Here is a 23,733-nt window from a genome sequence, read left to right on the forward strand (position 1 = left end):
CATGTTTTTATTTTCTCTTTTAAATCAGAATATACAAAGCAGTGGCTGAAGTAACCAAATGTTCTTGTTTCTGAAAAGGGCAGTATTTGACACGAAACTGGGTTACCCAACCATAACATAGTAAACTTATTGAAAAACAAAATGTAGACTATAAATGGTACAAACGTGCGTGGAATGCATACAGAACTGACCAAAGCTTTAAGCTTTAAGAGAGGTTAATCAACATTGCAGAAGCCTGCCTCCACATAACAGGGCCAAGCATTCTTTTTTTTGTCATGGAGGTCTGAAGACCCCCTTTATTTGTGCCATCTGTTATGCTAAAAGGATTAATCACTAGCAGCTCAACACAAGGAGCAAGGCTTAACTAATGATGTTACCCCCAATTAAAACTTGTCTTTGGTCCTTAGTGAATCTGAGAGGTCAACATGAGCCTTGGTGTGTGTGTGTGGGGGGGAGCAGCTGCCTTAGTAAGAATCCACTGGTCCGCAGTAACATAGTAGACTGTGCTTCAACCATATACTGATATATAAAACCTAATAAAAGAACTGATTTCATCATGTGGCCCCATTTGCACAAGAAAGAAAAAGTTTGTTTTATAGACCAATAAATAACATCTCATAAAAAAGGAGGAGAGGCCACTACGTTTCAAGACTCCAGTGCAATGTGATAACGTGGGAGCAGACAAAACAAAATAATCTCACATACAGAAAGCACAAGCTCTACACTATTGTTGACCAGGCCGTTTAGACAGTGCTGAACAGGGTGAAGCTGGAGCTGAAGCTCTTTAAGCATCCACTTTAGCTTTCTCTGCAGCTCCGTTTTCTGTCTTTTCTTCCGTCTTCTGTTTTTTTGTCTCCACCTTTTCCTGTAGAAAAATGTAATATTTTAGCTCAAGGAATTCATTATGTTTATTTTGAGTGAAAGTTGATAAAACACTATGAAGTACAAAGACAAAAACTGGTTATGAACCGATTTTTATACAGTTGCTAAACTTAGAACCTACCTCCTTCTCTTTCTCCACCTCATCCTCAGCTGCACGCTTCACAGGCACTGCATCAGTCTGGTCAGCAGGGGGCGCCTCCTCTGCCTTTCCTACAGTTGACAGTTTACATGAGCTAGTTAGTACACAATATGGAATCATGTTTCACACATTCATCTCACATGATGATATAAGCATGGGGGAGGGGGGTCCACAAAAGCACACTATTTTACATTTAAGACAACTCAGGGAAATATATTGGGCGTTGGATGAAGAAATTAAGTATCTTATCTACAAGTGTGAATCAAAATTCAGTTCCTGGAGGGAGGGCTCACCATTCTCTTTATCTTCTTCCTCTTTCGGTACCTCCTCAGTGGCTTTGTCATCTTTGTGTTCAGCACCGTTCTGAATGACAAGAGGAAACGTTAATTCCACCAGCAGACAAAGGCTTCATTTATATACAATATTTGGTTAGCAATGGCATGTGAGCCACTGTGTGATTGAATTGGAATAGACTATCCAAGGAATCAAGTTTAAGAGTATTTCAAATATATATAACTTTGGATCAATCCTCAAAACCCTGCATTGCTCTTGTGTGATTCTCCAGGGTTTCCCTTCTTTGCATGTGTTACTCTTATTGCTTCCACTGGGGATCAACTTAATTTCCCACATGGCACAATATAACTATAAAGATAGCTATAACTAGATCATTCACCATTGTATTGTTTGTGTGAACACTGCCATCCACTTGGCTTAGAACGATTTATATAACTATATTTGTATAGTTATAAACTATAGTTAATAGTTTAGAGATGGTGTCTGTCTAAGTGTCTGTTGCCAAAAAAAAGGAAAAATAACAGATCTACAAGCCAACAAACAACAAAGTCACAATATGGTGGTGCGTTGTCAGCTTGTAGATCTGTTCTTTTTATTTTTTGGCACGAGACCCAAGGCTGTAACATCTGTGTCATTTCCAACAACCCCAAAAACCCAAACAAAGCCGGCTGTTGGTGGGAGAGCAGAACAGAGCAGTCTGGAGTGAGCAGCAGCTTGAGGGAAGGGGGGCGGGTCTATGGACACCTGCATGATGGGGGGTGCTGCTGCTGCTGCTGCCGTTTTAAAGACAAAAGGCCATGAGGCTCCTCGTCAAGGGACTCAACAAACTAGTACTCACGGTGCCATTAGCAGGTGCGTCTTCCTCTTTCTTCTCTTTCTTCTCTGTCTTCTTCTCCGCTTCGACTTCTTTCTTCTCTTTCAAGTCCTGAGAGAGAAAAAAAATGGAGTCCTCCTCACTCAGTAATGACGTTCAAAAGACACTTATCCTTTTTCACCCCCCTCAAGTTAAATTAAATTATGTGCTTCTTCTTTGAGTGGAATTTGAGACCTTGTCAGGGCTACTTTCAACAGATGACATTAAATAAGTTTTTTGGGGGGGGATACATTTCGTACTTTAATTCGTCTGTGTGGCCTGTGGGGTTTATGAGAGGCAGAGAGGATGTCTGGTTTGGTACTAGTGGGCTTCCCGCCCACCCAGCTGTGAAGTCTTTAACGCTTTGTGGCATCATATTTTATTATCCATTTTGGCTTTTTAGCTCACTGTTATCGAACAATAAACGCTGTGCATGGTCGTCGGGGGAAAAAAACATTTATGATAATCCCTCGGGCTGACTAAAAAAGCTTACATATTCCGTTTTCTGCGACTAAAACAGAATGACAGAATGTTCATTTATCCTGTCGCCGCCAACGTCAAGAAAACTAATCAATTCACACAAGTTTTGCTTCACAATAGCTAGATAGTTGTATAACTAAACCTTAACTACCTTCAACTAAATATGAATGAAACGCACCTTTGCGGTAACCTCTTTGGTTTCGGTCGTCGTGTCAACTGCGGTATCAGCCATAGTAGTAGTTGTTTTGTGAGTAATTTTAAAGAATAAAGTCTTGTTTTATGATATGTTTGTCCGCGTAGATGATGTATCCTGAGAGGCCGGGAGACAAATGATGAACACCAGCCGCTTCTTTTCTCTCGAGGTGAATACCGCAGGTCTGCGGCCAATGCGATTGGACGGTGCCTGTAATACGGGCTTTCTATTGGAGCAATGACCTGTCGAACAAGTCATATAATCCCGCCCTAGCAAAGGCGGGATTATTTAACTTGATCGACAAGTCATTCCGCCAATAGAAAGCCTCCGCCCGGCTGTCTCTCTCTGCTGATTGGTCCAGAGCTTTAAAGCGGTGTGGTAAGTAAAGCCCGGTTCATACTTCGACGCGAGACCGTGTCGCGCCTCAAAAACAATAGACATACAAGCTCACAGCGCCGTGCAGACGCGGCGCGCTGTGTGCTTGTAGGTCTGCTGTTTTCGGAGCGCGACACCGTTCTAGGACAGATCATAACTTGTTAGTGCCGCTAAACCACGGTACCAGCAGCATGCGCGCTGAACAGTTAGTAATGTTGCATTACATTTATTTTCACATTGATGGAGAAATTAAATTTTAAGCTGCATTGTGTTGACACGTATTCACACATAATTAGTAACTACATGAGCTATATTAGCCTAGGAGGATTATAATATGGCTTGGCAGCGCACGCTTGGCTTCTTTTGTCTCTTTTTTTAAGAGAGAGGAGGAGGGAGGGAGAGAGAGAGAGATGATGAGGTATCAAGTTACATGAGCAACAGTAATTTGACGATTTTGAAACCACTCCTCCTTTCTATATTTAACCTTAACAAAAGCGTGGTCCTGGTGAAATGCGAGTTCCTTTAAGCTTTCACTTCTTAAGCAAGTGTCAAAGCAATTACAGGCCTAAGCAAACGAGTTATATGGAATATTAAACAGTAGCCTTTACTGTTCATTAAAATAACACCAAATTAACCACATTTGTACAGGAAGACATTGCACTGTATGTGGATGGACAATCCATTCTTCAGATGATAGGCCTATATTTTATATAGTAGGCCTATTATGACTGGAATTGGCTTAGATATTTAATTGTAGGTTTATTCATTTATGAATGGTTATAATATCTCTTTGAATTATTATCAGCCGACAAAAGGTACCAGTTTATAGGTGCTATTTCCAATTGGCAGAACATTGCATGCTGGAGACCAGTCAGTCAGAAACAAGTGCATCATTTAACACAGCATATTTCCTAGGCGAAAAGTTAATTTGCCATACAAAGGCTGGGGACAAGGTCAACTATTAGCGCCCTGCTGTCTTATTCCTGAGACTAACTAGTAAAGACAGCAATTAGGGCATGGTCTGTTGTTCATGTATGGGCATGGTCTGTTGTTCATGTATGAGTGCATACTGTTACTGTATGTCAGTGGCTGTGTGGGAATTCGGGAAACCTTAAGTCACACAGCAGTGTGAAATAGTTTGCTGAATTTTCTAAAGATGGTTGAAATAAAACATTTCAGTGGCTGAAAATCACATCACTCAAATCATTTAATAATACTGATAAAATCCTAGCTAAACCCTATAAAAATCGGAGAAAGTAATGTAATATGTTCATTTCTCACAAGGTTTTACCAAACAGTGTCTTCAAAATGCTCGTAGTATGAAGTGTTTGGGTTATTTGGGGGGAGGTGGAGCTTGAGACTCAGTCAGTAGCCAGTTTCAACTTCACTTGTCTCTCTTATGTAAGTGTGATCAAACAGAGATTTCAACAGTGCTTACAGATCAAATTAAACACTTTTCCTCATTAATTAGAGAGCACCTGTTGGCTTGATTGATAAAGTGGTGTTTTTTATATAACAAGCAAAGGGTACTTCCTCTTCCCCAGGGGGTTATCTAAGGTTATCTTCCAGTGCTCTGTCTGTCCTCATGTTGCACTGCTACTTATCTAGCTGTTAAACCCAAGGGTGTGGCTACACACAACACTGTGTGGGCCCTGATTTTCTTTTCTTTTTTTCCTTTTCCGGAGTCTGCACTCTGCAACACCTGAACTGTGCCTCACTCTCGGTCAAGTCCCATTCTCAGGTAAAACCCAGAATGGATTGGAATTGTGTCATGCTCATGGCACGGTACCTATCACCTCATGAACCCTAGCGTCCATATTCTGTTGTGCAAACATTCTGCAAAAAATAGCACATCTACTCTTGCAATACATTATAAGCTTGTAGATATAGGCTAATTTCAGCAAAGATATTTGGTGGAAAATTATAGCTGGCCAAGAGACACAGGGGGACCTCTGTCAATGAAAAAAATAGTATTTCATCTAATTTTGAATTCTTCTAGTATGAATAAAACCACAACAGGCAGGACTATTTATTAGAAATATGCAAAACAAGCAAGTAACACTTGTATTACTAATATTTGTAAAACATATCTATGTCAACAACACTGGGGTATTTCTATATGATATATTATAAATGTTCTTGTCCCAATCGTGTCTTTATAAATGCTAAAAATATACCATCATATCAGTGACATGATTTTAGTGTCTAATTTCAGAATCCCATCAGACTTAATCTTGATATGTTCACTTATCATCTCACCACACCAGGATTTAAGTAACTGAATGTGATAAAGCCTCTGAACACTCGTTAAGTCATCCACCTCACACATTCAACAGAAATATAATTATGAACAGTGTAATTACATACAGAGATCAAAGGGGTGTGTGGGTTATTCTGAGCTGTTGAGCTTGATGATTACTCTGTCTCATATAGGGGAGGAGGGTTTTTTCCCCATCAACGTTGTCTGTCATTTAAAAATGACAAGATACCATGTAATAAGTCATGATATGATACAGACCTAACCGTTTGTATCAAAGTGTATCATATACATTGTTAAAACAAAAAAGGAAAAAAAAGGCTCTCACAAGCTCATTTCACAATCAACATTTATTTAATATAATACAGGTAAAGATGAGTGAAGGCAATGCATATAAATAAGACCATGACATACGCCCATTATATCGGCACACTTAAAGGCTGAGCCATCTCGGCACCGTGTGTACAATTACAGTGGTGCCCTTTCATTTGGGAAACGAATCCCATGTGGGGACCGCAGAGCACAGAAGCAGACGTCTACAATCTAATGGTCTCAGTGTGTGTATTACCCAGAGCCATGGGAGGAGGAATAGTCGGCCAGTCTAAAAACAGCAGACAGCATTACTCAGTGTGTTTCTGTAACTGGAAAACTGGAGAAATCAGAGAGGGGGAGTGTTTGTGAGATCATTTCCTGTATATATTTTTTTGTGTGTGCCCACTACCTCAACATGTTTCCATGAACCATGGATCTGAAAAAATATCTTTCTATGGGTGTTTACTAGTAAAATGCAGGTAAAAGATAGATGTGAATTGAATTGCTGAAAAGAGTAAACGACAAGTATGAAAAAGAAAATGCCTCTGATGCTTATGGTGATATTGCTGAAATTGCTGCTCTTAAACATACAGTATGTGCAATACAAAATTACTGTCTCTCCCAAAGTTTCCTCAATGGCAATTTATGGTTCCACCGAAAGTCACTGGACTAGAGAGAATGGACTCTTTGTGCTCAGAATGCTTCACGTTCAAAGTAACTGCTATTTTATAAGTTCCCATAGTCTGGGGGCAAGTTTCCGTAGCAAACAAACTTCATGTTAGCAGTCTCCAATAATAATACAGTCGAAACAGTACCTTAAACGAACTAACAAAAGACTGCAACCTGACCTGTGGAATGTCAGGGCTTGGGGGGACATCAATGAGCAGAGGTCAGGATTAGGCAGGGGAAGGGTCTCCATAATTGGAACAATTTATGGGAGGCAAACGAACTCCTTTGTTTTGAACAGCGGTGTTCTTCATGGTCTGACTAGCTTTCTCTGACTCCAAACCAGGTCCAGCAGCGCATTAGGACAACACAATTGACCCCTCCTTGGGATTATTTCATTTGGATTAGGTGAGGGAGCAATATTACATATCTGGTCATAATAATAATTTAGCATCATAAATCAGCAAATGAACACTATTACCATAAGTAGATGCAACCAACACTGTGCAACTGTTATTTTTGGATATTCAATTTAACTGATATACTTATTTTCCTTTAATGTGGATTTAATGGAAACTATAACATTTGTAGGGTTTATCAAAGATCAACATATGTTTATGAATATTCCTGTCCTTGCATTCTCTCTATCAAAAATAATTAGAAGGGCCTACAATGTCTTCATTGATTGCTAAACTGGTGAACAACTTTTGACTAACCAAAAAAGAGAAGACAATAAAGTATTCATAGCTATATTAATGATATAAACAGTAGTTGAAATTACATTTAGTCAATTACTTAAGTACAATTTTGAGGTACTTTTACTTTAATGGAGTATTTCATATGTGATACTTCATACGGTACTTCTACTCCACTAGGCTATATCTCATAATCTCACAGGGAAATATTGTACGTTGACTACACTACAATTATTTGACAGGTTTAATTATTAGCTACTTTGCAGATCTAGATTATTAATAATGTTTCCAAAATAGCTGATCTACTGTACAAGCTCACAACACATGATGCGGTGCGTTGAACTTGTCGATCGGCAATTTTTGAACATCTGAAGTTTAAAATAGGGCATAAGTGGGTAGGCCTAATGATCAGTAATTATTGTCCAATAACGTGATATACCGGTAGGCCTACCGTATATGATTCTGAGATGGGAATTCTGCATAATTGGTACTTTTACCTTTGCTACTTTAAAGGAGTAGTTCACCCCCAAAATGACTTTTTTTCTATTGATTAGTCACGCCATGGAGACTAGAGTTCAATAATATTTTTTGTTTTTAAGACAAAAATGTGATAACAATACATTTACCCCCATTCGTTCCGGATGGGGACCCGTTTCGAAACGGGTCCCCACTCCCCGTCCCCATGGGGGTAAATTTACTCGAATCAAATTTTTGTCTTAGGAATGTGACAAAAACCAAAAAATATTATTGAACTCTACTCTCCATGGCGTGACTAATCAATAGGAAAAAAGTCATTTTGGGGGTGAACTACTCCTTTAAGTATGTATTTATTGTTAAATTAATACTTTTGTTCGTTGACTTAAACGTTCCATTTCTACCCCAGATTTAAACCCAGTTTCCTGCGCAAGTGACCGTTGAGCTTATAGAGCCTGCCTGCTTTCTCAGGGGAGAAATGTAATCTTGACCATCAGGTCAAAATTCGTGTCAGATCCTGTCTATTGTGAGACATGACCTTTGACATGATCTGCTGTAAATATCTCAATAGATGAACAGGGAGATAAAATACAACCACCCCAATTGTATATTAAGATACATTATATTAACATACTTTACAGATTGGACAAAATTATAATGTATTCATTAAAAAAAGTTACATAGTGCCGCTTTAAGTAAGATTTGACTGCAGGTCTTTTACTTGAACAATGTATTTTTACAATGTGGTATTGTTACTCTTACTCAAGTAAAAAAAAATCAAACCTCGGTTCGAAGTGGAGCGGTGAATTTGAGCAGCTGTACCCTATGTGAGTGAGTGAGTGAGTGTAAACTGTGCCTGTGAGTGAGTGGTGAGTGTGCCTGGCCTGCACAAAACAGCGCCCCTCCTTTAACTAGTGTGTTGTGTGTGGCCACTCAAGGTATTGCCAGACTACGGACGGACGGACACAGCCAGCCAGCCAGCCACATACCCACGGATATACCTGTTCATTGGGAGCGCTTTCACCGCTCCAAAAAAAACATGCTTCTAACTTTCACCACTGCAATTTGACTCTCAATCACCTCTAGCCACCCATGGCTAAACCTCATGGAATGCAATCTTTTTTGATCCTATCTTGAGTATGCGTAGGTGACATGGACATTGAAGCATGTAGACATTGATTTAAGTAATTGGCTATAACATGTTGAAACTAATTAGCAACAATAATAATGTGAGCCTGTCCACATATTTATTCATGTGCAGAGAATTAATTGTAGTTAAAATGGCAGAAATTAAGGATTAAGGAACATGATAAGCGAGGAATCTGATCCCAAATCTAATGGCTTCATGATTCTATTCCACAATTTAGTTTTTGTCCTGGGATTGGGAAAAGGCATTTCGTAGGACAAGCCTCATAGCTACAAAATAAATCTGATCTCTAATACCATAGCCTACTAATAGTGTTACAAAGGAATGTCTGAATGTCCTGCATGAGTTGCAAGTGGTCCTCATAATGTCATTTAATTCAAACTTCTATGTTTCGTTCCCAAACCTTTTCAGCTCAAGACCCATAACATGCGACCCAAACATAAACACATAAAAAAAAAATTGCAAGTCTAAGCTCACAACATCACGATGTGAGCTTGTAGATCTGAACTGATCTTTTTTTCTTTCTTTTTTTTGGTGAAAATACATGATTTTATTTTTTAAATGTTTTGACACTTATTCAACGTTTCTGAAATGTTTTGAAGAAATCTTTCCATTTCATTATTTTGTAGACTAGGTTAAACAAAGATATTTACTCATGATCCATAAAAGCTGGTCTGTGGCCCAAAATGGACCACAACCCTATGTTTGGGAAACATATAGGGTTCCGCCTCCACCGCTGTCTTGCCAGAGGAAAGTGGAAATTTCCAGTAATTCACGGGGCTTCTGATGCATTGCTCCTCCTCTCTCAAGGTTTTCCCGCCTTTCATTCTACCTGCTCTTTTCTTTTTTTGTTTAACCTTTATTTAAACAGGTTTGTCCCATTGAAATCTATTTTTACAAGGGAGACCTTTTCGGCTGCCTGCTGGTCTGAAGATTTCCATCTCAACATCATTCTGTGGTCTCTCAGTTATACAGTATGTCCCTCTAGTTTATTTTGTGTATTAGACAGCTGGATAATTTATGTGGTAAGTTGACCCCCTCGCCATTCCTTTAGTAATAATTATTTCCATTAAAGATGTTTAGACTGATAATCAATCACATTTTGACATGAGTCAGAACTGCACTCAAAATCACTTTGTCTATCAGCCTGCCCTGCCCTACAACATTCTTTAACTACGTATTCCAATGTGAAAACAAGCTCACAATGTGTTGACAGACACAATGTGAGCTGGTATTGGCTGTTTTAGCCATTCACGCATTTTCTTCTTTTCCATTCTTTCGCCTATTGACTAATGACATGCACATAAGCCGAAGGCCCCCTCGAAAACGAGATGCTACAGTACATCTCAAGGGGTTACTTAGAATTTCAAAATGTAGGGACAGCAGGTTATGTTTAGTTTACTAATCTTTTCCTTTTTATAGATTTCTGTGCTGTGACATCAGTCTAAATATAGCATTAGCTCCTATATGACCATTAATGGACAAGGTTTGATGTGGGATCACACAGCAGATGGTACATTTGCATCTCCTCTGCTCCAGCTGATCAGACATTAGGTCTTCTCGTTTGGTTTACAGACCATCATCCAAAGGCAGCTATGCAAGAAATCCAAGATTCAAGAGATTTCAAAATGGGTGTTCGAATGTAGATAATTAAAAGTGCCTTAACAAGATGATTGTTTTGCGCGGACAACCACATCTTACATATTATATTAAGACTTGTTCCTCCGATAAGCCAGAGATAAAACAAGGAGACAGCTGTAGGGGAGAACTTGATGGTATGAGGCTCGCTGACCTCAGTCCCATTGTGAAGCACCAACAAAGAGCCATCTGCATGGTAACCGAAGCTGAGATGAGGGACAAACACACAGGGGGGGACGAACACACACACACACACACACACACACACACACACACACACACACACACACACACACACACACACACACACACACACACACACACACACACACACACACACACACACACACACACACACACACACAGGGGGATGGGGTGGGGTTTGGGGGGAGATAAGGAAATTTGAAGAAAAAGATGATCACAAATAGGGGTGCAACAGCAAATCAAACAAATCGATTTAACCGATTAAAAAATATAATCATAATTTTAATAAAGTCATATTTTTGGAGGGGGTGGGGAAATCTTTCAGGCATGTCCTCATAGGCAAACATTTCAAACAGCTTCCAAAAATAGAAAAAAATTGAAAAACAGAAGTATAGCAGGTCTAGAAGTTCTCAACACGTTGCAACTTGTAGAGTTATTTTAGCTATTTTATTCGGCATAGAATAAAGTATAAATGGGGCTTAAGAGCAGACTAATCAATTTAGTCGATTATAAACTCTATTCAAATTGACATGTAAAAAAATAGACGTGCTTCTCAATTATCCGATAAATTGAAAAAGTAATCGTTAGAATAATCGCTAAAAAAAATCAACAGTCACAAACTAGCATAGAAATGGTTCTTGGGACTGAATCTTTAGGACATGCACCTTCAAAAAGGCCAGTGAATAAAGAAACAACCTCAGACACCTCCCCTCATAAAGAAAACAAACAGCGCCCATGCATGTGGAAGGTGCTGTTTGCTTAAAATAGTGGATAAGACCTGACATCAACATGCCTAATCATGCAACAGTACATTTCCTGCTGGCTCCGTGACAAGACGAAGCCAACTGCAACTTGGACTGCCCACTTGAGGCTAATATTTAACCTAACACTAGACCTCTTGCAAGGCGGGTATCTCACTGAGTCTGACAAAATTGAAATACTTACAGGCTTTCTTTATGCCCCCCCTACCACTCCCCTCCCCGTGAGAGCTAAATTAAATTGTAGCATTTCTTAGTTTTGACCTTGGGGCAGATATTCTAAAGGCCTACAGCATAACAAATACAGTATATATATATATATATACCTTTGTATAGTCTGCCCCCCCGTTAAAAAAAATAGCATGCAGTATGAGGATATGGGAAGAAATCAAAATGGTGAAAAGAAGGACAAAATGGTGTCAGGAGCATCCGTAAAAATTACAAATGATCCACAGGTACAAGAGCTGGGAATCAGGATTGCTTAGCAACAGCAGTGCAGAAGCCTTGCAGCCTGCATGGGTGGGTGAAGACTGAGAAACTGTTCATGCTGCCGCCCTGTGGACATAATGTGGATGTTCATAAATCCTGGGGTTGCTGTACATAATCACCAACATACGATAATGTTGGTGATTCTCAACCTTTTCCATTTCAAGGACCCCCAGTTTTATATGCATTTGCCAAGGGCACAGAGCCACATTTGACGCTGTGTTTATAATATTATTTCTATTTTCTTACACTCTAAAATCCTCAGTGTTCATTTTTAACAGTGTAGAAACGGAACCAAACGGACCCGTAACTGTCCATTTGGACCCCTCGGTGTCCCCGGACCTGACGTTGAGAACCCGTGGCGTATCACACCTAAGCGGTGCCACTCAAACCATCCGCTTGCTGCAAAATTGGAAAATGATTAAACTCATTATCTGAAGGAAAATGCATGAGAAATGGGTAGCCTTTCATGAGGCTGTTTGAAAATAAACGCAGCAGTCTGATTGGTTGTAAAATGCTTCAGACCTCATGGCCGGGGTGGTTGCTTAGCAACATGCATTGGTAGGAAGGGGAGGGGGGAGGGGGGTCTTCAGAGGGAGGTAGTGTTCTGGGTGCAGGCAGACTAGGGAAATACCTGGCACAATTCCCAAATAAACAAACTGGGGGGGGGGAGAGAGAGGAAAAGAGAATTTGAAACATTGAGAGTCAGACAGAAAGAGCGAGAGGATAGGAGGGACTCGAGGGAGTTTAGAGTTGAGATAGGGAGATTGAAGACACACACAGAGAGAGAAAGGGGGGGGGTCTCATGGTCCAGACAGTAGAGAGATAATAACAGTGTTATTGAAGAGACATGCTAGTTTTTCTTTTACTACTTCCCGTTTTTTGTGCTGCCGGAACTGTCTCAAAGCGAGGAGCAGCAAACTGGAGCAGCGATGGAGTGCAGAACCCGGGTTTTGCCAATATGGCGTGCATTGGTCCACTGCGTGGTGGTGCATTAAAGCGGCTTAGAACGCAACAATACACCACGATGCAGTTGCTCATAGAGAGCTTTTAGAGAGAGTGAAGGGGGACAGAGAAATATCAACCAGCATAACCGGAGGTTAGGCGGACTGTTGTGCACTTGATAAGATGTATAGAGGAGTGTGTGACAGATGAACAGGATGCGGATGAGGTTGTATGAGGCAGATAAGAGCATGCAAAAAAAAAAAAAAAAACTATGTACGTGAGGGAGAATTAGACCAAGGGGCAGAAAAGGTAGGAAATAAGCTTGTCAAGGGTGGGGGTAAAGGAGGTTGAGTATTGGTGGTCTGCCACCGGTAGGCTGGGCTTAAGGAGGTGGGCCTCGAGGCCTGGTTTGTTGCAGGCGGTCTCCACAGGCAATGAGGAGCCTTTTGTCAGGAGCAGGAAATGAGGTTCTGTTGTGATTAAAGAGAAGGTTTCTATGGCAATGCAGTGAGCCGTGTGCACAGAGAATTTGTTGGGGAGTGTGGACTGGAGGGGGCTAAGTGAGAGTAGAATTTCAAATAAAATAGCCTCCATCTCTTCTCCCTCTCTCCCTCCTGCTTTTTCACAGTGCCCTTTTATCTTTGATAATCTGTTTTCATTGCCACACAGTTGAGCCTCAGGGAGGATTATCTTGAGCCAACGGAGTCATAAATGTTTAGAGTTGCAGTTTCACTTCCCCGAATACACTGGTGTCAAAAGCAGCCTGGACAAAATCCTATACAACATCCTTTAATGCTATTTACAATGACAATATACATTTCTGTACTCTTTGTGTATCCTCATCCATTCCCAATGAATATTCTCTTGTGGATAAAAAACATTACATGATTATGTAAACTTTAACCACTTAAACCCTATATACTTAAGGGTCTATACGAGGCCCCCACCATTTTTCCTTCTACAACAAATCTCCTTAATGAAAATACGAGATCTGGAAGCTCACAATGCATCAAGCTGCTATTTTTGGCAAATCCTTGTCTATTTTTGCTGAATGTTAGCCTATTATGAAATGCCCGGAACAGGGATGCTAGGGTTCAAGTGATTCAAATCTAATAATAGTAACACTCTTTGTTAGTTGTTTTACAGAGCTTGAATGAAAAACACTTAGTTAGATTACTCAAAACTATATTTGTTATTTTTCAGTTTCAGAAGAAATATTACACATGATCCATTGATCCTTTCTAAATTAGGTGGAATTCCCCCATGACTATACATAAATTGCCTGAAACTGTAAAACGAAACCATTGTCTACCAGAAATGTGAATGAGATTCAATCATCAAATTCCACCAGAAAATCACAATAAAAATAACATACAAAATACTGTTTGATAAAAATTACTATAAAATGTAATTCCAAAATCCAAATGACATTGTAAAGTGAAGCGTGTCCTTCAGTTTCTTTTGGATATAATCAACATCTTAGCATAAGGATTAGAATTATAAAAGGATCTGCTGCCCCCAGCCTCTTGGTTTGAGCATAGCAGCATATATGAACTGCTGCCAAAAGGGAACACAGTTGTGTTGTGAGCAGATTGCATAGTGAAAGCCAGATGGCAAATCACACATCAAAAGGACAGCTGGTTTCCAGAGGCTGAAAAAGACAGTCTTTATGGCTCCAAAGCTAATTAGTTCAAACTAGACAAATCACATGGAAACTGTAACAGACCGTTATTGTGATGCATAACAGGTTGTGGTACAAATAAATAATACAATTATGTTTTTAAAATTGCAATTGTGTCGTGTCTGCAATTGAAACCATTGTAACTTTTTTTTCCTCATCAGACATCATGGTTTAGCTAAACCTAATTAATTCATATTATGCAACAAAGGCAGGTGCTGCTATGATCACCATGGCAGTACTTGCAAACGGACATGAGATCTCTGGATGGTTTATACACTGTCACTGTGTTAAAATAGATGCTTGGCATACAGACTTGAGTACTAATGTAGTGTTCTGACAATCATTGGGGGCCCACTTGCAATGTACGGCCTGCCAGTGGGCCAATGGGTCCTCGGCTCATTGGTTGAGAATCGCCGAACTCGATAGATGGGTTATACACACACTGACAAGACCTCCAAGGAGTCTAGGTAGATGTCTCCAAGGAGTCTAGGTAGATGTGTTAAAGCCCAGTCCACACCAATGATTCACAACGCAACTAGTCACAACTTGAAACCACTTGCAACAACTTGCAACATAATTCCAAAAAATGCGCTGACCTGCTTTGGTGTCAATTCAGACCGCTGCAATTTCCTGCAACTGGTTGCAAGTTGCAACTAGTGGGCTGGGCTTCACTTTTACGTGGGCTCCATGGAATGCAGTCTGCTGTTGGGCAGGTTACTTAGTGTCTTGGAGCCTTTGGTTCTTGCCCGTTGGGTTGACTCTTCTGTCCAATGTACCTACAAATAGTTTCAGCAAAATCAGATGATGTGCAAAGGGCTGCGTTCCTCAAAGACTACTATGATTATTGTTCACTGTCTTTCTTTGCTTTCGTCATTGTATCACATTGTTTTTGTAAGTTTACTTCTACATTAAAAATAAATGAATCCTTACATTAACATACTAATCAATATTACATATTATTGTGGCACTTACCTGTCACGATTCTTTGGCGTAGCTGTTCCTGAGAGAGAGGCTGTTCTTCATCGTCCGTGATAGGAGACTCCTCTATGTCATAGTCCACTCTAAGAAGTACACCACACACACACACACACACACACACACACACACACACACACACACACACACACACACACACACACACACACACACACACACACACACACACACACACACACACACACACACACACACACACACGACTCATCTTGAAAAGGCTTTAAACACATTTATGAATTTGGTAACAATTATGTAAAATGTTGAGAAAACAGAGCTAGCACAGTACAAACCTGCTGACTGGAGGTTGAATGTTAATACTTTGCCTCAGCATTTCTGGATTCTGACCTAACAGAAATTTGACCAGGTCTTTTGGATTATAGTCCTTATCAATATCCTATAAGACACAGAGAGATGGAGAGACTTTAGACTGCAGAGAAGAATAAAGCATACCACAAAAACAAGTCTACACAAGTACACATAAAAATACAATATGCAGTTTTGCATACACATTTAAACACACACAAGCCCTATCATCCCTATTCTCGACATGCCATAATGAATGAATACTTTGTGAAAAAAAGGTGAACATTCTGCAATAATAACCGATCTACAAGCTCACAATGTGTCCCATTGTGACACGTTATGACGTTGTGAGCTTATAGATTGTCTATTTTCAGAGAGAGATTTGGTTTAGAAGGAGAAAAGGAGGGGGCTATGTACTGTATAAACCCCTGGGGTCTAACGAAGCATAGCGTTGATAAACAAAACAATTATGTGATGATGATATGAAAAACATTTTTATGTTCTTATTTTGTTCATGTAATGTGCAATGAAAGCACTGGCCAGAGCCAATTATTGAAATCCAAAACATTAAATAGACTTAATAGACCATGCTGCACTGATGCCTGTATACAGCCAGTATCACTTGTTGGTCATTTTGAGTTTCTTCAGAATAGATAGGACACAGATTTAATTTAAAGCAAAGAATTAGAAATACTATTGTTTTAAATGTGTAGCACATTAGCATAGTGGACATTAGGAGTCCACTAGAATAGGTCTATGTGTTTTTGGTAACATTATTGGCCGCTCATTTCGTATGCTCACGGCAAAAATAAGGTTTGATGAAAATGTCCAGGCCGGCATGGTGATGACCCCTGATATAGGGTTACTATGAAGTGGTTAAGAGCAGAGAGGTGAACTGGTTACCTTGGAGTTGAGGAAGGCTTGCATAGTGAGCAGCTCATTGGTCTTCTGTTCCACCAGACCCAGGTAGGACATGATGTTGTTCTCCCTGATCCCTGCAAACGTGTCCTCCATCGCCGAGCGGTCACATGACATGTTGGATAAGATCCTGTTGACCTCTGGTGAAGTGGGAGAAAAACAACAGATAAATCCATCTGCGTGTTCATGTTTTCTTGTGTGCTGCATACGTTAAGGACCCCCTAATTGATTTGTATTTTGGCCACAGACAGACCCCGTCTGACACAAATTTGTTCCGGGGGGCCCAAAGGGATTTGTATTGATAAAAAAAATATTCATTGTTAAATTAATCTAAATTGTAAAAAAAAAGAAGCCAATCTACAAGCTCAATACTCTTAGCCTGGATCCAGCCTGTTTGCTCCGTTCCACATTTTGTATTGTCTCTACGTGTAGAGACAATACAAAATGTGGAACGGAGCAAACAGGCTGGATCCAGGCTACAATACTCTTTGTATTGCGACATGGTATGAGCTTGTAGATTGGCTATTTTAGAATAGCTGAAATATAAAATAGGGTTAAAGGTTTTCCTCATTTTGTAAGGCAGTGGTTCTCAACCTGTGCGTCTGAACCCCCAGGGGGGTCCCCAAATTATTTTGGGGGGTCCCCAGATGTTTAGCTCAATGTTAAAATTGTTTTCTCACTCAACAGTAAACAGACCAACATACAGTATAAGTGTATACAGGTTATCTGCACATTTCTAAAGTGACAATTTAAGACCTCCTCTGGTCAAACATGAAATTGTCAAATATTAGAGGCAGAAATTGTGAAAATAGCAGATCTACATGCACATAACGCCTCGCAACGCGAGGCATTCTGAGCATGTAGATCGTCTATTTTCACAATGGAATAGATCAGGTCAAACTAAATGTAATGTCAACTCCTACAATTTAAAGTGCTTGTGCAGGGTGGGGGTCCCCAGTTCAAATATGATTATTTTGTGGGTCGCGTCCTGAAAAGGTTGAGAATCACTGTTGTAAGGGACCCTCTGGAAACTCCTAAAGGACCCCAGAGTTTCCCTGCATCCCACTTTGAAAACCACTGGTTTATAGAATCAAATGGTGTAGCTTGTGTGTATGTTGTAAACGTGTTTGAGTATCATTATTAGAGGCTAAACCTGCTTTGATCTGTTCCAGTGTTGTGCTTGTGACGCCGGCTTGTGCTTCGTGCTCTCCTGCTTGTGACTCCATTTCCTTTTGGTTCTCATCGATGTCTTTCAGCGAAGTCTGATGTTGCTCCTCCTGTTTTAACTCTTCAGCTTGAAACTGCTCCATCTCACCTTGGGTCTTCACCAAGCACACATAACAACATTTCATTCATGAGCAAGACACACGGTCAAATGGAAAGTACAGTAAAGCAAGTACAATGTATAGGACAATACTACAGTACAGTACATACACACCTGGGTAATCTGATCTCTCAATGCCACAGCTTCATTATTTTGCTCATTTACAAAATTGAAGAGTGCAAAGTTACGGTCCTCGACTGCACAGACAACGACACAAGAATCACAAAAATGAGGGATTTCAACAGCAAACAGTGGGTGCAGCGTTAAATTAACACTCAGGTAATTTTTGAGCGGTGGTCACAACGCTCCTATACGTGGCGGTGTGTGTGGGTATGTATGTCTGTCTGCGTCCGTGTCTGTAGCCTGCAGTAACCTTTTCTGACCACACATGTTAAGGGAGGGGCGCTGTTGTTCAGACTCACATTCACACACACACACACACACACGCACGCACGCACGCACGCACACACACACACACACACACACACACACACACACACACACACACACACACACACAGCCTCCACCGCTCAGTTCACACAAGTGTGATTTTTTATTTATGCAATCAAAATGCAAACAAAAAAAAAAAAGAAAGAAAAACAGCGCCTTCTGCCTTTCTTGAAAGATTAGGTTTTATATTGTTGGTGTGGGACTGACTGACCCTGGATGAACTTGTTGACCACCATGTCCAGGTCCTCCTCTCCGGTCACTGACTGGATCCTCTGGAACACCTCCTCCAAGGTCTCCACCGACTCCTCCCCAAGGTCTGTCCTCTTCTGCTCAGCCACTACCACACACAGGAATGGTAATTCACGTTCATCCCAGATTTGGCTCTAAAAAAGTTTCAAATTCATTCTCCTGCTAATTTCTACCACTAACAGGTGGACCGCCCTACCAAAAGTTTTAAAGGAGAGTAAATCCCTAACCTCCTTTAAAATCGGTCTGAAAAGTAATTTACAGCTGCTACTCGAAACTTTAAATAGACTAAGCCCATATTTATCTCCCCTTTCCCACTGTAAATAGCTTTTATTTATTTTACTTTTTTTCCCCCCTTTTGTTATTGATGATATCCTATGCATAGCACTGTGTTCTATCCGTCTGTCATTCAATGTTATATGAGATACATAAAGGGTTCCTCCAGTGTAAATAAGCCGAAAAGCTTACTAGGTCTCCTTTTAGTTTATCTTATACCAGTGAACTGTATGAAACTGTCATGAAACTGCACCTTTTCCTATGCAACCTTCTAATAAAGTATTCAATCAATCAATCAATCAATCAATCAATCAATCAATCAATCAATTAGTTTAGTTTGTGCCTCTAGCAATGGGCGACAACAGCCGACCATGACCGTGCATCCTGGGGAACAAATAACCTTTTAACCGCCCCTAGCATTCCTATTCAGGGATGTTCTTATGCTTTTATGTGTTGGTTTCCCCAGGGCTCTGCTGCCAAGACGAGTTTAAACCTGCGTTGTCCTAAACATGTGTCCTCAGAATAACCTGTGTCATGATGATAGGTAATGGTATACATTCAGCCTGAATACTGTTGGTAAACGTTCAAAAAGAAAAGAGACGATCTACAAGTGAGTTTATAATTGTGTATTTTGGGTAAAGAGGGGGAAAATGAAGGGAACAAGTACAGAACCCTGGAGGACGCAGTTAACGAAATGTATTAAGTGGTTAAATAGCGATTCAATTACACAATTGCCATTGTTAACCAATAATCATTATCAAATTCTGCCAAAACAGCAATAATATTGCACATTATGTTCTCCAAACTGCCTTGTCGTTTTACCTCGTCTACGTCCAGTGTCCAGGCCATCGTCTGGGCTGGTCCTCTCGCTACATTTGGTGGTCATGAACTCTTTGAGACGTCGCTCATGTGCGATAACCCTTTCAGATTCCTTTATCTCAGTATTGTACTGGGCCACGTCCTTGACCGCTTTCTCCTTCATCATGGTCATCTTCGACTGAGCCTCCACCCTTGTAAAGTCAACATTCCACAACAAAAGAAAAACACCCATTAGCCACTTTTCACTCTGATTCCTCTACATCTCTTGATTGTCTCAGTGAAACCTCACCTGGCCTCGTAAGCAGCCGTCGACACATTTATCATTTCCCCAATCACCTTGCGAGTCTCCTGCAGTTCCTATTACATTACAGATGAAGCCATGTCAAAAATGTCCTGCTCTGGTTAAAATTACATTTAGAAGTTTGGATCATTATCTCACTTCAGTACTACATTAAACTTTAAAATCATGTGGATCTGAGGATCCACATGGGAGTGTTGCGGCTCCAATGTGGATCTCAGACCAGTCTCAGCCTGCATTGTCAGTTTTCTATGACACAGGGGTCTTCGATGTTTTCAGGCCAGGGACCCCTTAGTTGAGAGAGAGATGAAGCAGGGACCCCCACAACCTCTTCATAGATTCCATATAGTTTCATCGTTTGACAGCACCATCGTCAGTGTATTTTGGATTCATGTCAATTTGTGTTTTCAGATATTTAACCACTTGAGCCATCAATACGTAATAAACTTGACCTTACACTATAGTCTGCTCTTTTACCCCTCTACACCAAACCTCTTTGCCGAAAATAGCCGATCTACAAGCTCACAACGCCTCACAGCGTGAGGCGTTGTGAATATGCACACTAGGGTTCAAGTGGTAAATATAAAAAAGGAGAAAAAAGCTTCTATCACACAAAGATTTGGAGGACCCCCTGTTGTAACTCTGAGGACCCCCTAGGGGTCCCGACCCCCTAGGGGTCCCGGACTCCCTGTTGAAGACCCCTGCTATGACATATCTATGAAGTATGACTCAAGGTTTCAGCCCGATCTGAGACCCATTATTGACTTACATTTAAAAACTAAAGTTCATATTTCAGAAAGTATAAAACATCAAACAAAAATTCCTTAGTGTGCACAAGACATTTGTCACTGATCGGTCTAGCAAGATAGCACCTCCTGCAGAGGCCCACCATAAAAATAATTTGTTACATATGTTACCCTGCACAGTGTCTTCCATGGCAGGTGCTCAAAACAAGCTGCTTCCTGGGTAACTAAAATACTGATATAGAAACCTTTTTTTACACGATGTTGCAAATTCCTGGTGAACAAAAATAACAGGTTAAAATACCAAAAGTGACATTAACCTTTTAACAGGAACGATGAGTTTGTTTAAACTTGTTTTTGTATGGATCTGTGGTGTGACCTCTGACCTTGTCTAGCCTGTGGCGCAGTTGCTGGAAATGCACACGCTCCATGCGTAAGCTCTCCAGCTCATCTCTCAGGTGGCTGTTTTTGGTCATCTGCTCACTGAAACAAGCCAGGGCCTGCATCATAAAACACAAGTAAAGAACAAAACTACACAGTATTCATGCAGGTATTCATTGTCAAAGGGTAAGTCTGAAAATGTATAAAACCACTGATTTGTAAGACATATACAGCAATATTTTCGTCCACGCCCTTACCCCTTATCCCTAAACTTCTTTGCCATTTTTTTTATATTTTGAAAAACATTTGTAACAACAAATCAACTAGCTGATCTACATTGACACATTGTGAGCTTGTAGATCGGCTATTTGAAGTATTTTAAAATGTTTTTCCAAATAGTAAAAAAAAAAAAAAAGGCAAAGAAGTTTAGGGATAAAGGGTAAGGCATGGATGAAAATAGAGTGATGGCAGGTTACTTACTCTGTCCAGTTTGTTCTCTAGGGTGCGTATGGCCTTCTGGGTCCGGCGGGCTTCGGACCTCTGTCTGTCACTTATGCTGCTGCCCTCTTTTCTATGCTCCACCAGATTCTTCTCAATGGTGGCGATCTACTCAAATCACAGATACAGTATGTGGCCTCATGTTTTGTGTCTGTACGAATGGGTTATTGGTGCATGCAGCTAACAGATGATACAGCCAGATTATCATGTGTGATACCATCAAATGGTTAATAAGACTATCAATTTAGGTAATTAAAAAAAAACTTTTAGAATGTTTTCAAGTCAAATCATTGATGATGATGTATAACTTGAAAGAAAATGCTTCTCGATTATTCGATTAAACTACATGAGCAAGATTGGGTCGGTTATTGGTTCTAAATATCGGTTTGGATATAATTCAGTTAATTGCCCAGCCCCTGCTGAGTACTGTAACTGTAACTGTATGTCTGCAGACTGAACCAGAACATCACCTCATTCTCCTGCTCTTGCTGACACTGCTTTTCTCTCTCAAACTCCTGGTCCATCTCGTCCCTCTGCTCCAGCAGCAGACGCAAGCACTGGGTGTGCTCGCTGTCCTGCTGTCGACGGGACACGTTCTCGCACACCAAAAGACTCCGCTGAATCTCCTCCTGCTCTTTACGCAGACTGTCTATCTCCTGTCTTTAGTTCACACACACAAACACAGAGTGATGATCATAATCAGGGTTCTATTTGCTGTGTGGGGATGGGGTTTCATGTCTCTGCTTTTGATATCCGCCCCTCTGGTCATACATTTTTATGGGGATATGTGTGGGATATGTTTTATCCCTGCCTCTGGTCTGGTCAGACTGAATCAAAAACATGCATTTCCTAAATGTCGACAGTGTCATATATTTGATATTTATGATTGAGAACATCACTATTTAACACTTTTATTACAAATGTGTTAACCACAATGTTCAAAAGGTTCCTTTGTCAATTTTGTCAATTATTCTTAAAAATAACTATGTGAAAATAGTAGATCTAAACAACGTGTCACAATGCGACACGTTGTGAGCTTTCATGTCAAGGAGCCCTGGAATTACATGTATATGACCGCGGACCCCCACCAGAAGCAAAGATTTGTTACAGAAATTCACTTTAAAAAATATACAGTAATATTTGCACAAATATTCAAGACTTTTCAAAAAATGGCAGATCTACAAGCTCATAGTGCGGCACTCGGTGGATAAGATTTATTTTCTTTTTTTTTCCCCAAAAAGGTTGAACCCTTATCATAACATAATGGCATATTATTCGCACCGTTGTTTGCGAATGCTCTCCTGCGCCTGGATGCTGTAGACCTGCCGGTCTCCATCCATGATCCTGAACTGTCTCTGGAGTTTGGACATCTCTGTTACTGAAAGAAGTCGATGTGAACACTGGAGCCATCATGTATAGTACACATATGCAGTGGTTGACAAAGTATATATACTCAAGTAAATACTCATGTATTCAGAAATTGTGAACATTTCAACGATCTACAAGCATGTACATCATCAGGTAGGCCTATGTCCTTTGAAATAGGACCTACTGTAAGTGCTTAATTCTTTCATGATATATGTTTGTACGTTTTCAAGTCAATAGTACAATATTTCTGTTTGAAATGTAGCTAAGTTACAGTTTGCAACAATCAACAAGAACAAATACTCCAAACATTTACTTAAGTACAGTACTCAAGTATATGTAGCCTACTTAGTTACTGTCCACCACTGGCTATCAAGGACACTGTAGGCCTACATCACTGACAATAGAAGAATGTGAATAATACCACAGCATCCTCAACATTACCTGTGCCATCAGTATCTTGCTCACTGCCATCCGAGTGAGCACTTCTGGCTGATCTTAATCCACGAGGCATTGTTACAAACAGCTGCAGTATACCTGTTGAAAATGTACAGAACAATCAGTAAACCAGACACCTCCACATCTAGCTTCTATCTGCTGGATGTTCAAGAAAGAATTATTACAATAATGTAAGGCA

The 23,733-nt window shown here is 40.3% G+C and overlaps 2 protein-coding genes across 2 annotated transcripts; both read right to left on the bottom strand.

Moving 5' to 3' along the window:
- Positions 1–2,964, bottom strand: LOC308287581 (uncharacterized protein). The gene is made up of 5 exons (XM_080728808.1): positions 2,827–2,964; positions 2,154–2,240; positions 1,315–1,384; positions 1,004–1,092; positions 1–865 (listed from the first exon to the last, which is right to left on the bottom strand). Exons 1-5 carry the CDS (start codon positions 2,878–2,880, stop codon positions 785–787), a joined length of 381 nt encoding a protein of 126 aa, XP_080584934.1. The 5' UTR covers positions 2,881–2,964; the 3' UTR covers positions 1–784.
- A 3,129-nt stretch (positions 2,965–6,093) lies between these two features.
- Positions 6,094–23,610, bottom strand: odad1 (outer dynein arm docking complex subunit 1; the record flags this gene model as incomplete). Its single annotated transcript, XM_080728220.1, has 14 exons — positions 6,094–6,122; positions 15,452–15,540; positions 15,766–15,869; positions 16,682–16,836; positions 17,850–18,018; positions 18,135–18,217; positions 18,682–18,807; positions 19,815–20,002; positions 20,101–20,168; positions 21,239–21,352; positions 21,714–21,839; positions 22,202–22,391; positions 23,013–23,109; positions 23,541–23,610. 14 exons carry the CDS (start codon positions 23,608–23,610, stop codon positions 6,094–6,096), a joined length of 1,608 nt encoding a protein of 535 aa, XP_080584346.1.
- Positions 23,611–23,733: the final 123 nt, after the last annotated feature.

The sequence above is a fragment of the Nannobrachium achirus genome (assembly GCF_963921795.1).
Source record: "Nannobrachium achirus genome assembly, chromosome: 6".
Taxonomy (NCBI): domain Eukaryota; kingdom Metazoa; phylum Chordata; class Actinopteri; order Myctophiformes; family Myctophidae; genus Nannobrachium; species Nannobrachium achirus.